The following is a 16,688-nucleotide window of genomic DNA, read 5'->3' as shown; positions in this document are numbered from 1 at the left end:
CCACATAACCACAACGGCCAGTGTTGAGCTTACAGATCAAAGTCAGAGGCCAGGAGCTTCTTTCTGATTTCCTGTGTGAGTGGCAGGATCCTAAACATTTGGGCCATTTTCTGCCGCTTTTCCCAGGCCAAATGGAGGGAGATGTAGCTTACCTATGCACAATCAATACGAGAAGTAGAGGTCAATGGGAACCACCAGGTAAGTCCCATCCAAGTGTCCCAGAAAGTGGCCACCAGGAGATAGCTGTATAAAATAGAATGTGAGGCCTGGTGAGGCTTAATAGCTAAATTTTCACCTTGCACACATCAGGATTCCATATGGGCGCTAGTTTGTGTCCTGGCTGCTCTATTTCCCATCCAGGAACTTGTTTATGGCCTGGTAAAGCAGAGGAGGATGGCCCACGTCCTTGGCACCCTGCATTCACATACGAGACCTGCAAGAAGCTCGTAGCTCCTGGCTTAGGACTGGCTCAGCTCTGGTCTTTGCAGCCACTTGGGGAGTGAACCAGCTGATGGAAGATCCTTATCTCACCTTCTCTCCATAAATCTGATCTGTCTTGCAAATAAAAATAAACAAATCTTTTTTTAAAAAATATGATCTACCTTAAAAAAGATCTAAATAAAAAAAATACAGAAATCTATACTGGTCGGGCCCGGTGGCGTAGCCTAGTGGCTAAAGTCCTCGCCTTCAACGCCCCGGGATCCCATATGGGCGCCGGTTCTAACCCCGGCAGCTCCACTTCCCATCCAGCTCCCAACTTGTGGCCTGGGAAAGCAGTCGAGGACAGCCCAAAGCTTTGGGACCCTGTACCCATGTGGGAGACCCAGAAGAAGTTCCTGGTTCCCGGCATCGGATCGGCGCAGCATCAACCGTTGCAGTCACTTGGGGAGTGAATCATCAGATGGAAGACCTTCCTCTCTGTCTCTCCTCTGTATATATCTGACTTTGTAATAAAAATAAATAAATCTTAAAAAAAAAAAAGAAATCTATACTGGTCACATTAAGGAAATGAGCGAAGATATGGAACTAGAAACTGTCAATGGTGTCAGAGCCTTACATCTGGTGTGAGAAAGCTCAACTTGTATTCAAAATGGTCACAGGTGCCAAGTAAAAATAGAAGTCATTACATGTGGTACAAATGTGTCCCCAAATATTCATGTGCAAGAAACTTAATCCTGGAACTACCCCCAGGTTAAGCCTCTGCCTATAATATCTGCATGACATATGAGTACCAGTTCAGATCCCAGCAGCTCTTTCTAATCCAACTCCCCGCTAATGTGCCTAGGAAATTAGCAGATGACTCTAGTACTGGGGCCGCTGCCAATCAAATGCAAGACCCATATGGAGTTCCAAGTTCCTAGATTTGGCCTAGTCCAGTTCCAGCTACTAAAGACATCTGGGGAATGAGCTAATGAAAGGAAGATCTCCCTCCCTCCGTAACTCTATCCTTCAATTAAAATCTAAAAAATAAATAAACAAAAAATTCCCTATGAAATAACAGTAATTACTGCCACTAAAGAAAGGGCTTGGCAGAGCAAGATTCTCTTCCTCTGCTGTCTGCCATGTGAGAACACAGCAAGAAAGCCATCAACAGATGTTGGTACCTGACTGTTGGGTTTTGCATTCTCCAGAACTGTGAGAAATAAATTTCTATCCTTTACAAATTATCCAGTATTTTGTTTCAGCAACATAAAACAAATGAAGGCATCAATCATGACACAAATTCATCTGCAATTTTAAAATGTCTTTTAGAAATTAAGTCACCATTTTTAGAAGTCATACACCATTCAGCAGCCGGTTCTGCATATAAACTAAAATTGAAATGTCAATGAAGTAGTCACAGGATGTGGTTAAGAACTTTCATTTTTTTTAACATATTGGTTAATCAATATCATGTCAATTAATTCCATAATGTTGTAAATTGTTGTTGATGTTGTGTTGGGGCTTTTAATTGACTGGGAAGATATTCTGCCAGCTCTACCTTCAGACCAGAGATGGTCTCCCCAAGAAACCGCTGAATTTATCTGGACAATAAAATGCTGGACTCTATGCTTGGTACATGTTTGCAAAGAAAGAATCTTGACTGAATTTGAATTGTAATGCTGCAACAAGGTGGAGGAATCCACCAAGGGGGGAGGGCACGGGGAAGGGGTGAGGGAATCCCAGAGCCTATGAAACTGTCACATAATGCAATGTAATCAATAAAAATAAAACACAGCAAGAGCAACCACCAGCTGATCGGGGTGATGGACGGTACCGGGCCCTGTGCTTGCCAGCACATAAAAGAATCTGGACTGGGAACACCTCAGACAAAGTTTCTTTTGAGATCTCCCCAGTCGAAATGCCGGACTCAGAACCCTAACTAAGAAAAGACAGAAGACAGAACAAGTCAATCAACCACCTCAGCTATATGCTGGCAGTGAAATACTAGGCAAACGGAGACTCTATGAAGGACTATGTCAATCAGTGGAATCTTTGAGGACCTCATCGTGCCTGGAGTGGCGAGACTGGCAGCGATTCAAAACTGGTGAACTATCAAAACCACTTGAGCAAGTATCTCAGAGCATGCCCCACATCCGGGACCTGGGGTGGGTGGGAAACTGGGTGGGGCTTCTCCCTCAATTTCTCCCTTAAAACCTCCTTAACCTCAAATACCTGAAGGAAACAATATGGAAATAATAGTCTTACACACTTTCCTGTAGCCCTTGAACCTTTTTACCCTAACTAACTATGTAAAGATTGTCAGAAATACAGTAAAAAATAATTTTTAAAAAAGAAAAATAAATGAATAATCGTCAATCATCCCTCTCCCTTCCCCCCCAAAAAAATAAAAAAAGTCATACACCTTCAATTCCTTACAACAGATTATAACAGGAGAAATGACAAAATATTTCATAATCCAGGATGAAACCCAGCTCCAAATTTATTCAAGCAAAATCATTACCATCTAATCTTTTGTTACTTGCTTAAGGATGATTAGCAATCTATTATACTGCTAATACATCATTCAGATCTCATAAAACATCTCAAAATCTGTTTTAAAGCGTTACTCTTGTACCCAGGAAAAGACACTAGGTGGCGATAGAAGCACATACCTCTTACAAAAGAAGACACAATGGAAAGTAATCATTACGGACAGGGAATGTACTTTAAACTTTAATAATTCAATCACTTGTCTGATGCTATTTTCCCTTCACATGCAAATTTAAGTCAGTGTTCCCATGCACTCCCTGAATGCCCAAAATGCCTGGGTGGAAGCCAGGAGAAGGAAAATCAACGTAGGTTTCTCATGTGGGCAGCAATGACCCAACTATAAACTATCACAGCTGCCTCCCGGAGGATGTACTATCAGGAATCTGGAGTCATAAATCAGTGCCAGGGATGGAAACCAGCCCCTCCAGCTTGGGATGCACTAGGTCAAATGCACATGCTCCCCTAAATGCCTTTTCTTTTGTGATTTAGTCCATAGCTTCCAGATTCATACCAATAGTTCTAAAGTGCTCTCCTTTACTCTAGATAGCTTTCTAATTTAAAAAAGATACCCACATGCAAAAGAATGCAGTTGGCCCACTACCTCACATTATATACAAAAGCTGACTCAAATGGATCATATATTTACAATAAGGTTAAAACCATAAAACTCACAGAAGAAAATATAGGCATTTGTAAATCTCTGTGATCTTGGACCTGGAAATGGAATTTGTATTTATCACCAATGGAAAATCAACAAAAGAAAAAAAGATACATAATATTTCATAAAGATTTAAAATTTGGGGGCTTGGCCTTATGGCATAGTGGGCAAAACTGTTACATATGGCAGCAGCATCCCATGTAGGTGCTGGTTCAGGTTCCAGCTGCTCCACTTCTGATATAACCCCAGCTAAGGGCCTGGGAAAAAGTACCAGAAAATGGTCTAAATGATTGGTTCCCTGACACCAGGTGGGAGACCTGAAGCTCAATACTCCTGGCTCCTGGCTTAAGCCTGATCCAGCACTAGCCATTGACATCATCTAGGAAGTAAACCACTAATTGTAAGCTCTCTCAGGGGCAATGTGATCTCCAACATCAGCCCCCATATGGTCTGTTAGCACTGCAGGCAGCAGCTTTATGTGCTATGTCACAGATCCACAACTCCACCCTTAAATTAAGTTTTGAAAGAACTTTTTAATCTCTACAGATATACAGATTTCTGAGCCAGCACCTTAGTATGTGTTAAGCCTTCATCTGCATGTTAGCATTCTAAATGTGTGCTGGTTCAAGTCCTATCTGCTCCATTTCCAATCCAGCTCCCTATTAATACCCTGAGAAAGCAGTGGATGGCCCAAGGTTTTGAGTCCCTGTACCACAGAGGAGACCTGAATGAAACCATAAACACCACTCAATGGTACCTTCAAAAAAAAGTTCTGACCCTACAGAGGCGCTCATTTCATACCCAGGAGAAAAAAAAAATTCACAAACACTAAACCACAAGGGTTGCTGGTTTTCCCATTAAGTCAATTAGCACGAGACATTGTATCCATTCACATTTCTTCAGCTGTCCATGCTTGAATCTTACTTACACCTTGGAGTATCCATAAAAACTCACAAGGACAGGTTTTGGAAAGCTTCTAGACAGTTGAACATGTGGAGGTTTGCAGGAAAGCCAACAGGAACTGGCCCATGTAGTTGGGAGAAACTACCCAGGACTAAAGCTCCTGGGCTCAGGCCCCTTCCAGATTGCACGCTGTGAATCTCCGGCTGTCTGTTTATTTGTATCCTTTAAAATATCTTTTTAGTAACAAAACCAGTAAGTGTGTTCTCCTGAGTCCCATGAGTTGCTCCAGCATATTAACTGAAGCTAAAGAGGGCATCTGTGAAATTTCCATTTGTATTCAATCAAAAAGAATTCCAAAAGTCAGATTTGCAACTGGTGTCTGAGTTGGAGGCAGTCTTGTGGGACTGAGGTTTTCTCTAGACAGAACTGAACTGAATAACGGGGTGTCCAGCTGCTGTCCACTACAGCACTGATGGTTCACTTGCAGGTAGTGAGAAATCCTTACATATTAAGGTATCACAAAAATGATCTCTGTTGTGAAACTGAGACCTGAGTATGCTTTTCCGTCAATATCATGACATCACAATTTTTTAATATAATAATGTAATACTCAAAATGACATACCATATTCAGTCTGACCAGTGATAATAAAGAGTTCAACAAAAAGAAGCCTTTGTTACAACTAAAAACATTCCAAACTCACTTGCTTTTTTTTTTTTAATTTTCCCTAACTTGTTTTTATCTTACTTGAAAGGAGGGACAAAGAGAGAGTTCCATCCACTGGTTCACTCCCCAAATATCTGCATCATCCAGGGAAGGGCCAGGACAGCATCAGGAGCCTAGAATTCATTCCTGGTCTCCCACTAGTGGCAAAACCCACCAAGCACTTAAATGATCATCTGCTACTACCTCCCAGGGTGTACATCAGTAGGAAACTGGACTGAAACCAAGATTTGGAACTTGAACCAAGAACTGCAATACGGAAGTCCAGCTCCATGGCCTAGTGGCTAAAGCCCTCGCCTTGAACACACCGGGATCCCATATGGGCACCGGTTCTAATCCCTGCAAGCTCCACTTCCCATCCAGCTCTCTGCTAGTGACCTGGGAAAAGCAGCTGAGGACGACCCAAAGTCTTGGGATCCTGCACCCTTGTGAAAGACCTGGAGGAAGTTCCTGGCTCCTGGCTTCAGATCAGTGCAGCACCAGCCATTGCAGTCACTTGAGTGAATCATTGGATGGAAGATCTTCCTCTCTGTATATCTGACTTTGCAATAAAAATAAAAATCTTTAAAAAGTGATAATATTCATTTCTTTCAAAAAAAAAAAAAAAAAGAACTGTAACATGGCATGTAAGCGTCCCAAGCAGGGTCTTATGGGCTACAACAAAAGCCCATCCCACTATTTTTATTTAAGTTACTTTAGTTTGTCAATATTTACATAGAATGCGGATTTACAAGCCAACTAACATTCTCAAGTGTTTTATATGCAAGTGACTGAAAAATTCAAAGTTCAGTCTAGTAAGGGTTTTGATTTACAAAGCCTAGTTTTTCTCTGCTAAACCTTACCATCTTGGTTTGTGAGACTGACAAATTTTATATTTCAACATGAGAACTGTCATGCCATCAACATATGTGAGAAGCATATTTCTATTATTTTAGTCCAAGAAGTTGATTAAAACGATGATTAGGATAATAAGAAGTCTGTGTGACATCACTCAGGCTGATGCTAACAAACTAAATCAACCTTATATTGTGGACATTTTTTTTCATACAACTTTTAATTCAACTAGCTATTAAGATTCAGCAAATGTTTATCCTAAAAGTCACTTACCTTTTTAAAAGCATATATTACTATGTACCAAAAACAATACTGTACTGCAGATTAGAACATAATGATGAAAAGATTCATTCCCTGAAAAGTTACTCCCTGTAAAGAGGCAGTATCTGCCAGCTACCGCCAGCAATGACAGCTACCCATTTAGGCGCAGTTAGAGGCCCTGCTGCTCCACTTCTCATCCAGCTCCCTGCTAATGCATCCAGGAAAGCAGCAAAAGATGACCCAAGTACTTGGGTCCCTGCATGTATGTGGGAAATCCAAAAGCAGCTTGGGACTCCTGGTTTCAGCTTAGTGCAACCCTGGTCTTTGCAATTATTAGGGAAGCGAACCAGTGGATGACAGAGCTCTTTCTCTTCCTCGCTCTCTAATTCTTTCACTCAAATACAGAGAAAATCAAATCTGAAAAGAAAGAGAAGGAAGGAAAGAAGGGAAGAAGGGAAGGAAGGAAAGATGGCAGGGAGGGAAGGAGGGAGGGAAAAGAAACTACATTCAGTCAGTATTTTGTAACTGATTAGGCCAAATTCAGTAAAATTTTCCTGACTCCAACAGTCCAATCTCAAGAGAAAAAGCATTGAAGTCCAACCTTTCCATTTGTGCTATCTCCTTACTCCTCGGTTGATAATCTCAATTAAACCTCCTTCATTCAATCATTTACTTTATCATAACTGCTACAGGAAGCTATGGAAAGTTTTAAGCTAACAAATGGGCCAAAACTGGTGCTAGATAAGGAGTAATGAAATGAAATAACTGAAAGAAAGAAGAAAGAATAGACATCAAATTGGTATTTTTGAAAAAATAGACTTTAAAGAATAAGGTTCAAAGGAAAAAGACTGAATTGAGTGTCATCAATCACGAGCCACTGCAATAATTAGAAGTGGCTTACACTGGGAATATTATCTGTGTTGCCAAATTAGGTCATGTGTAGATTTGGAGAGCTACAACTCATTGGATTAATGGATAAGGAAAAGGAGTGAGAGTACAAAAAGCATTTTCAGGTATCTGGCTAGGGGCTGCTGGGAGGGGGGGTAAATGCACTATTTTAACAAGACAGAAAAGGAACAAAGAACTGGCTTGGGTGAACTGAGGTTACCCCAGAGGAGGCTTCTTGGGGTACTCCCCAATTAGACAGTTGGACTCAGAAAAATCACAGGATGTGTTGTCGGACCTTAGAGTGCATGTATCAGGACAGAGCCTCCTCAGTCACTGATGCTTGTGCAGTGGACAGCATGTCCAGATCACAAAGGGGACATGACAGCCAGCTCATCTAGGCCAGCTCATCTAGGCCTCATGGGAGGATGGAAAACAGAATAGGTTGGGAAACTCCTCTCGCCAAGTTCTGCAGCAAGTGTCCAGGTCTGTGGATGCACGAAGGTGGACTTAACCAACCAATATTACTTGGAAAGATTTTCTCAACCCTGGAACAATGATATCAAAACATCAGAATTATCAAAATGACTCAAGTAACACCTTCAGAACACTATGCTCCACTTTAGTGGGTTCTAAACCATCATCAAATGACCATCCCCCATCCACAGGCACTGATATAATTTAACAGCAAGGAGCAGCCTCCTGCCCTTCTTATCATGTGGGCCTAGGAGAAAAAAAATGAAACATTTTTCCTGGCCCAGCGCCGTGGCCTAGCAGCTAAAGTCCTTGCCTTGAGCACGCCGGAATCCCATGTGGGCACCGGTTCTAATCCCGGCAGTTCCACTTCCCATCCAGCTCCCTGCTTGTAACCTGGGAAAGCAGTCATGGACAGCTCAAAGCCTTGGGTTCCTACACCCGTGTGGGAGACCCGGAGGAAGTTCCTGGCTCCTGGCTTTGGATCAGTGCAGCACCAGCTGTTGTGGTCACTTGGGGGAGGGTGAATCATCAGACGGAAGATCTTCCTCTCTGTCTCTCCTCCTCTCTGCATATCTGACTTTGCACTAAAAATTAAAAAAAAAAGAAACATTTTTCCCATCCACTTTCCTCCATATCTGACCCTCCCCAACCCTAACTGGAGGCCCACTTGTGTGTATATCCCTCTCAATTATATGAACAATATTAAAAAGAAAATAAAACATTTTTTATTCAGTTTTACTCTTTGGAACTTTATGGAAAGTTTTCCCCAAATATATTCAGTCCTTGGTTGAATCTACAGATGCAGAAACATAGTCACCGAAGGCAAATTATAACTGGATTCAAGTATAAAGAAGCAATTTTTCCTAAATTTATAATGAAACAAATACTCAAGTTTTGCAGTTAGCAAACAATTAAGTAGACATTTTTTCAAACAAAATACACAAATGTCAAAAAATACATGAAAAGATGCTAAACATCATTAGTCACGAGGGAGATGCAGATCAAAATCAAAACTATACCACTTCACACCCACAAGGATAACTAAAATCAAAAAGGACCACTAGTGTAGACGAGTATGTAGAAAAATCAGTTTTTCAAACAATTAACACAGACTTCTCACATGACCTAGAAAAGAAATGGAAAAATATACCCACATATAAATTTTTACTCAAGTTTCATAGCAGTGTTGTTTATCATAGCCACAAGGCAGAAACAACTCAAATGTCCATCAACTGGCATATAAAATTAAAATATTATATATTCACACAATAGAATATCAGAGTACTTAAAAAGTTCATGTAAAACAGAATCACAGCTTATTTGGAGTCAGTAAGCCAGCATCGCACTGAGTGCTGTTTCAAGTCCAGGCTGCTCAACTTCCAATCTAGCTCCCTGCTAATAAGCCTGGGAGAGCAGCAGAAGACAGCTCAAGTGTTTGGACCCCTGAGCCATAAGACAGACCCAGAGAAGCTCCTGGGCTCCTGGCTTTGCCCTGGCTCCATACTAGCCATTGTGGCCACTTGGGAAGTGAACCCGAAAATGAAAGATCTCTCTCTCTCTGAACATCACTCCCACTCTCCCTCTGCTGCTTTCCCAGGCACATGACCAGGGAGCTGGGTCAGAAGTGGAGCAGATGGGACTCAAACCAGTACCCAAATGGGATGACAGCATTGCAGGTAGACATTTTTAACCACCATGCCTCAATGTAGCCCTATAAACTTATCTTTTCTTTAGATTTTTCTTTATATTTATATTTTATATTATTTATATTTTATTTATATATTTATACTTTTAAAAATACATTTATTTTTTAAAATTTTTATTGGAAAGTCAGATATACAGAGAGGAGGAGAGACAGAGAGAAATATCTTCATCTGTTGATTCACTCCCGAAAGCTGCTGCAATGGCTAGAGCTGAGCCAATCCAAAGCCAGGAGCCATAAACTTTCAGGTCTCCCACATAGATACAGTGTCCCAAGGCTTTGGGCCGTCCTCTACTGCTTTCCCAGGCCACAAGCAGAGAGTTGGATGGGAAATGGGGCGGCCAGGATTAGAACCAGCGCCCATGTGGGATCCCAGCATGTGTGAGGCGAGGACTTTAGTTGCTAGGTTACCATGCTGGGCCCCACAAACATTTTTGAAGTTCCCTCATATTATTCAGCACTAAAAAGGAATGAAATACTGATGCATGTTCTAAATTTGACTGTAAAAAGAGCTACACATACCTTGAAATAAACTACATGTTACTGAACTGGACAATGTGTGACTTAAGAAAGACTGAGTAAGATGTCAGCTAAATTTCCTAGTGTGATAGCTAAATCCTCACCTTGCCACGCAGCAGCATGCCATGTGGGTGCAAGCTGGTGTCCCAGCTACTACATTTGCCATCCAGCTCCTTGCTTGTGACCTGGGAAGGCAGTGAAGGATGGCCCAAGTCTTAGGGATCCCACATCCACACGAGACCCAGAGGAGGTTCCTTTCTGATTTGCTCAGTTCTGCATGCTACAGACATTTGGGGGAGTGAACTAGCAAATTTCTCTCTCTCCTCTTCTCTGCAACTCTGACTTTCAAAAATATATAAACAAATTAAAAACACTACTGCAGCTCTGGGACAAATCTGGGGTTAGGGGAATTCCCTTTTGCATAAACAGCTGCAACACACTAACAGTGAACTTGCGGAAACTTTGACTTAGGGCACCATCTAGTGCTGAAATGCCTACAGTATCCACAAGCTCAGAAAATAGGCAAAGAATTCTGAAAAACAGGCACAAAGCCAGATTATGAAAACTGAAAACATTTCTGATCCTTCAACACACAGATTACCACAAACATCAAAAACATTAGGAAGGGGCCCATCCTGATGGCACAGTGACTAAATCCTCACCTTGCAAGCGCCAGGATCCCCTATGGGTACCAGTTCGTGTCACGGTTGCTCCACTTCCCATGTAGCTCCTTGTTTCTGACCTGGGAAAGCAGCAGAGAATGGCCCAAAGCCTTGGGACCCTGCACCCATGAGGGAGAACTGGGAAGAAACTTCTGGCTCCAGGATTTGGATCAGCTCAGCCCCGGCCATTACAGCCATTTGGGGAGTGAACAAGCAGCAGTAGAGCTTTCTGTCTCTCTGTAAATCTGCCTTTCCAATAAAAATAAATAAATCTTTAAAAACAAAAAGAAACTCTGGAAACCATGACACCAAGTAATAAAGGGTCAAAAACCAAACAGACAAAAAATGGATAAATGCAAATTTGCAGACACAAAATATATATTAGTTCTTATAAGAAAATGTGGTTCAGGAAAACAAATGATTCATTACTCTAACAGAGAAATATAATATAAATAGGGGCAGTTATTTTTTTAAATAAACTGAAATTCTTCCATAAAATTAAAAAGACTATAATGGAAGGTATCAACAGCAAAACAGATCAAACATTAGAATCAGTGAACTCAAAGACAAGCTATCTGAAAATATACAGAAATTAAAACAGTAAAGAAAAAGAAAGAAAAAACTTACAGAAAATCTGGGACATTAGAAGCCCAAATATCCACGTTATTGAAGTCCAAGAAACTTCAGAAAATGAAAGTAGAAAGAAGCGAAAGAATAGAAAAAACTGCTAACCAAGAACACTGTACATATCCAGCAAGACTATCTTCTAGATTTAAAGATGAGACAATCAGTTCCAGAGAAACAGCTAAGAAAACTTATCATCACCAGATATTGTCCTGTAATATATGCTAAAGGAATTTTTTCAAGTTGAATGAATGCTAAACAATAAAAAAAATTTAAGCAAAAGACACTGAATAATAATACCTACGTAGCTATGCATATGTATCTATCTCTCAACCCGACTGGGCTGCAGACCCCACTGGTTGATGAAAGAGTAGAGTGCATGCTGGGCAGAACCAGGCTGGACTGCAACACCCTTGGTTCCAGTGCAAGCCGGGACTGAGAACGGAGCCAGCCCAGCGATTGCAACCACCAACTGATTGTGGCGATGGACTGTGCTGGAACCGGTGCTAGCTGGAACATGTGGGAATCTGATCTGGGAATACCTCTAAGTCTCTTTGGTGATCTCCCCAATCGAACTGCTGGACTCAGAGCCCTGGCTAGGAGAGGACGGAGGATGGAACAGGTCAATCAACCACCTCAGCTAAACGTTGGGCAGCGAAATACTGGGCAAACGAAGACTCCATGATGGACTGTGACAATCAGTGGCTTCTTCAATGACCTAATCGAGCTGGGAGGGATATGACTGGCAGCGATCCATAACTGGAAGACTATAAAGACCACTTGAGCAAGTATCTCAGCATGCCCCACATCTGGGACCTTGGGCGGGTGGGAGACTGGGTGGGGATTCTCCCTCAATATTCCCCTTCACCTCAGATATATAAATAATCTAATAAAATATATATTTAAAAAAAAAAAAAAAAATTTCACAATACAAGGGCTAGCTCCATGGCACAGTACGTTAAGCTCCTGCCCTTGGCACTGACATCCAACTTCCTGTTAAAGGCCTAGAAACCAGTAAAATGACCCAAATGTTTGGACCCCCTGCATCCACATGGGAGACCCAGAGAGGCTCCTGGCTCCTGGTTTCCCATTGTGGTCATTTAGACAGCAAACCAGCAAATGGAAGATCTCTTTCTTAGAATTTTTTTTTTTCTCTCTCTCCCTGTCTCCTCCCCTCCAACCCATCTCTCTGCTGTGACTCTATCTTTCAAACAGAAATAATAAGAAATCTTTAAAACACACACACATATGAAACTGTGTCACATAATACAATGTAATTAATGAATTAAAAATAATAAATAAATAAATAAATAAATAAATAAACAGACACAATTCACAAATACTGAACCTCCATATTATGGGCTGCACTTCTGTGAACTGGATCTACACTAAATTTCTTTCCCAACACCGACCCAAAAGGTCTAGAATCCAAAAGTGTGCTGAGATCATATTTTAGTGGAAACAAGTTTCCACTTTTACCCATGCAATTTATTAGTATGCCTTGTCCTAAGATGAGAGGAAAAAGGTTAACATCAGCAGAAAGTCAATGAGTACCTCAGGCAGAGGCAGGGCCACTGAGGGCAAAAGGATAAAGAACACACACTAAGAGACAGAAAACCACCTTCCCAGGCTACACAGCCAACCTCTATAAGGCAGTATCGTAAGAAGCCTAGGCTGGGCTCAGCGGTATGGCCTAGCGGCTAAAGTCCTTGCCTTGCATGTACTGGGATCCCATATGGGCGCCGGTTCTAATCCCGGCAGCTCCACTTCCCATCCAGCTCCCTGCTTGTGGCCTGGGAAAGCAGTCGAGGACGGCCCAAAGCTTTGGGACCCTGCATGCACGTGGGAGACCTGGAAGAAGTTCCTGGTTCCCAGCATCGGATTGGTGCAGCATCGGCCGTTGCGCTCACTTGGGGAGTGAATCATCGGACAGAAGATCTTCCTCTCTGTCTCTCCTCTCTGTATATCTGACTTCGTAATAAAAAAATAAATAAATCTTTAAAAAAAAAAAAAAGAAGCCTAGGTAAAGAAAAAACATAATTTTATAATTTAATAATTTTATGCATATAAATTTTATCTTTGAATCCTGCTTTTAATTATCCTCATGTATGCAAGCACCCACCATGTACCAATTATGTTCTCTATTCTCAGGTACTACATATGTATACTATGAAGACATATTCAGAAACAACTCAGTCTTAAAAGACGTACAACATTTTCTATAAAAAAGTTTCCCCACCCCAGGAAATTCATTCATTCAAGATACAGTCACACAGAAAATTTTTCTAGATTCTCATTACATAAAGCCACCAAGACGAGTGACAGTGATAAGAAAGCATTCAGAATATATTCAATTAGAATCCAAACAACAGGATGACAAACGACCATCAAGGATTTGCCTTCAGAGCAAGTACCCCAAGTGACTAACACTTACCAAACCAGCAGTAAGAGAAGGTGCAGACTGCCCCAGGGACTGGTTTCTCATTCGGACCAGGTTTGATGCTTCTCCTGAAGACTGCCAAGTCACCTGTCCCACACTGCTATGTACACTGCTGGACAAAGGCAGCAGCTGCTTACCTTCAAACACAAGGTTTAGAATACATGTAAGTATTTATGGATCAATGAACGAAAAAACATAAAAGCAACATGTCTATTGGGTAAAAGTACACTGATACAAAGTGAAGTTCATCTATATGCACTGACAATCATAATCCTTTAAAGTTCAAATATCTTGCTGGTGGCGAGAACTGCAAGTATTTTCAGTTTTCTAATACTAACCAATGTGACAGCTTTTCAACTTGACACCCAACCTCACAGTCCAGAAGTTTCTTAATCCCTTCCAGACGACTTAGGTCCTCACCTACTCAACATGAAGCATGGGTCTCTCAAGTATACTTCCCTAAACAAGCTGGTCTTCAGCATTCAGAAGACGAATATTGCTCTTACTAGACTTCAACTGCCCAATTCCGGTTGACAGACTTAATAATCCCACAAGAAAATCACATATGAAGACTGTATCGTGGCATAGCAAGTTAAGCTGCTGCTGTTTACAATGCCAGCATCCCATATAGGAAGAACAGTTTGAGCCTCAATTGCTTCACTTCTGATCAGCTCCCTGCTGATGCATCTGGAAAAGCATTGGAAAATGGACAAAGTGCTTGAGCCCCTGTAACCCACCTAGAAGACCCAGATGGAGTTCCAGGCTCCTTGATTCAGTCTGGCCCTACCCCGACCCTGTGCCTGACCCTGCCCTGCCCTGGCCACTAATAGCCATTTAAGGAGTAAACAGGCACAAAGAAGGTTTCTGTTTCTCCTTGTCTCTATAACCCTGATTTTCAAAATAAATAAATCTTTAAAAAGAAAAAACTAAGTCAAACATTCAGGATTACTAACATCTAAAATGACCTTCCATGAATCCCAATTATCTTCATGGCTTCATATTTCAATCTTCCATACCTATTAATTCTCTCAACTTCAACAGCATGCCCTGTACCTTTACTCAATTTAACAAAACTAAACAGAATAAAACAGAAATAAAGCTTAGGAAAACTTCACCTTGAAATCATATATTTGTTCGTACTCAAAAAGATTGTACAGGGTCAGAAGTTATAGCACAGCTATTCGGGATGCCCACATTTCATATCTGTAACAGAGTGCACAGTGAATCGCAGATCCTCTGTATCCAATCCAGGTCCCTGCTAACATGCCTGGAAATGCAGCACAGGACAGCCCAAGTATTCGGGCCCCTGCCATCCATGTGGGAAACCTGGATGGAGTTCCAGCTGCTGTCTTCAGCCTGACTCAGCCCCAACTACTGGAGGCATTTAGAGAGTGTACCATTAGATGGAACAGCACACACCCTCTCTCCCTCTGTCTTTTTCTCTTTGTCACTCTGCCTTTCAAATAAATGAATCTTTTTAAAAGGCAATTTTTATAACCAGCCTACTGTACTTCATGAACAAACAATGTAATATATTCCTAAAATGGTTAGCACTCACATTTCCTTGCATGTTTCTTTCACTGAGAAGTCTTTACATGTAACCCTCCACAAGAACAGCAATGATGATCATGATGGTTCTTTACTCAAGACTTACAGCAGCCTAGAGTAGTCTACCTATCTTCTCTCTTTCATTCTACAAATACATGATTCTTAAGGAGCCTGCCTGCTCCCCTCATCTATGTGGTCTAGAGAAAAGTTAACTTACTAACTCCTTGTATCTACTCACACAAAGGCCAGTATCATCTCTTTCTTCAGAATAAATGTCTGTTGAGGGAACGGAAGAAACCCATCCAGACACACACCAATAGACTTGAAACTCACAAAAGACTGCTAAGAATTCAAGCAAAATAATCACAAAATGGAAGGAATAAAATAAATAGAACTAGCCATTCACTATAATAAATAACAGAAGAAAACAAACCTTCTAAAACTTCTAACTCACAGAACTGGCATTATGGCATATGGGGTAAAAGCTATCTACAACACTAGCACTCCTTATGGGCAGCAGTTTGAGATCCAGATTCTCCACTTCAATCCAGCTCTCTCCTAATGGCCTGGGAAAAGCATCAGAAGATGGGTCAAGCACTTGGGTCTCTGTCACTCATGTGCAAAACCTGAATGAAGCTCCTAGATCTTAGTACCAGCCTGGCGCAGTCCAGGCCGACACAGTCATCTGGGGAGTGAACCAGTATCATTTCTCTCTTCACTTTTCCCTCTCATATTATATATAACTCTTTCAAATAAATAAATCTTCTTAAAAAGAAAAAATTTAACTTAACTCAAGAACTTACGACATCAAATATTACTAGGAAAAGATAGCTGACTTGAACATAATAAGATTTTATCATTTTACCCTCCAGGAAATTCCACAAAAATTAAAAAAAAGAGAAGGCATTTAATACAGCAGTTAAAAAAATTTAGAATGCCTTATCTAATATAGTCCCTGCTCCCCTTTATTTTTTTTAATGTTTATTATTTTTATCTACTTGAGAGACAGAAAGAGATCTTTCATTCACTGATCATCCCCCAATTGCCTGCATAAACCATGGAGTCCATAACTCCATCTGGGTCTCGACATAAATAATAGGGGCCTGAGCCCAAGCACCTGAGCCACCATCTACTGCTCTCAGGATGCAATAGCAGGAACATGTACTGGAAGCACAGAAGTCAAGATTCAAATTAGCAACTCCAGTTATGAGATGTAAACATACCAAAAAGTGGCTTAACATGCTATGCTATACTGCCTGCTTGTCCCACCTCTACTTCTGACTCCATCTTCCTGATAATACAAAGTGGGAGCCATCAGATGATGGCTCAATTACTCGAGTTCCTGCCAAGCACAAAGAGACCCAGATTGAGTTACAGGCTCCTGGCTCCAGTCAGGCCCATTTCCAGATGATGTAGGCATTTTGGAAAGTAAACCCACAGAGGGAAACTATCCCTGCACATTCCACTCTCACTTTCTCT

At 41.3% G+C, this 16,688-nt stretch overlaps 1 protein-coding gene across 4 annotated transcripts in view; it reads right to left on the bottom strand.

The window, feature by feature from the left end:
* Positions 1-16,688, bottom strand: part of MAST2 (microtubule associated serine/threonine kinase 2) — a 200,113-nt gene that overhangs the window by 151,086 nt on the left and 32,339 nt on the right. For all 4 annotated transcript variants that reach the window (XM_058680613.1, XM_058680620.1, XM_058680626.1 and 1 more), the window contains exon 3: positions 13,656-13,798. In XM_058680613.1, the coding sequence (XP_058536596.1) occupies positions 13,656-13,798 (143 nt within the window). The remainder of the gene's footprint in view (positions 1-13,655; positions 13,799-16,688) is intronic.

The sequence above is a fragment of the Ochotona princeps genome, chromosome 2, assembly GCF_030435755.1.
Source record: "Ochotona princeps isolate mOchPri1 chromosome 2, mOchPri1.hap1, whole genome shotgun sequence".
Classification (NCBI taxonomy): Eukaryota; Metazoa; Chordata; class Mammalia; order Lagomorpha; family Ochotonidae; genus Ochotona; species Ochotona princeps.
This window is presented reverse-complemented; position numbering and strand designations above follow the sequence as displayed.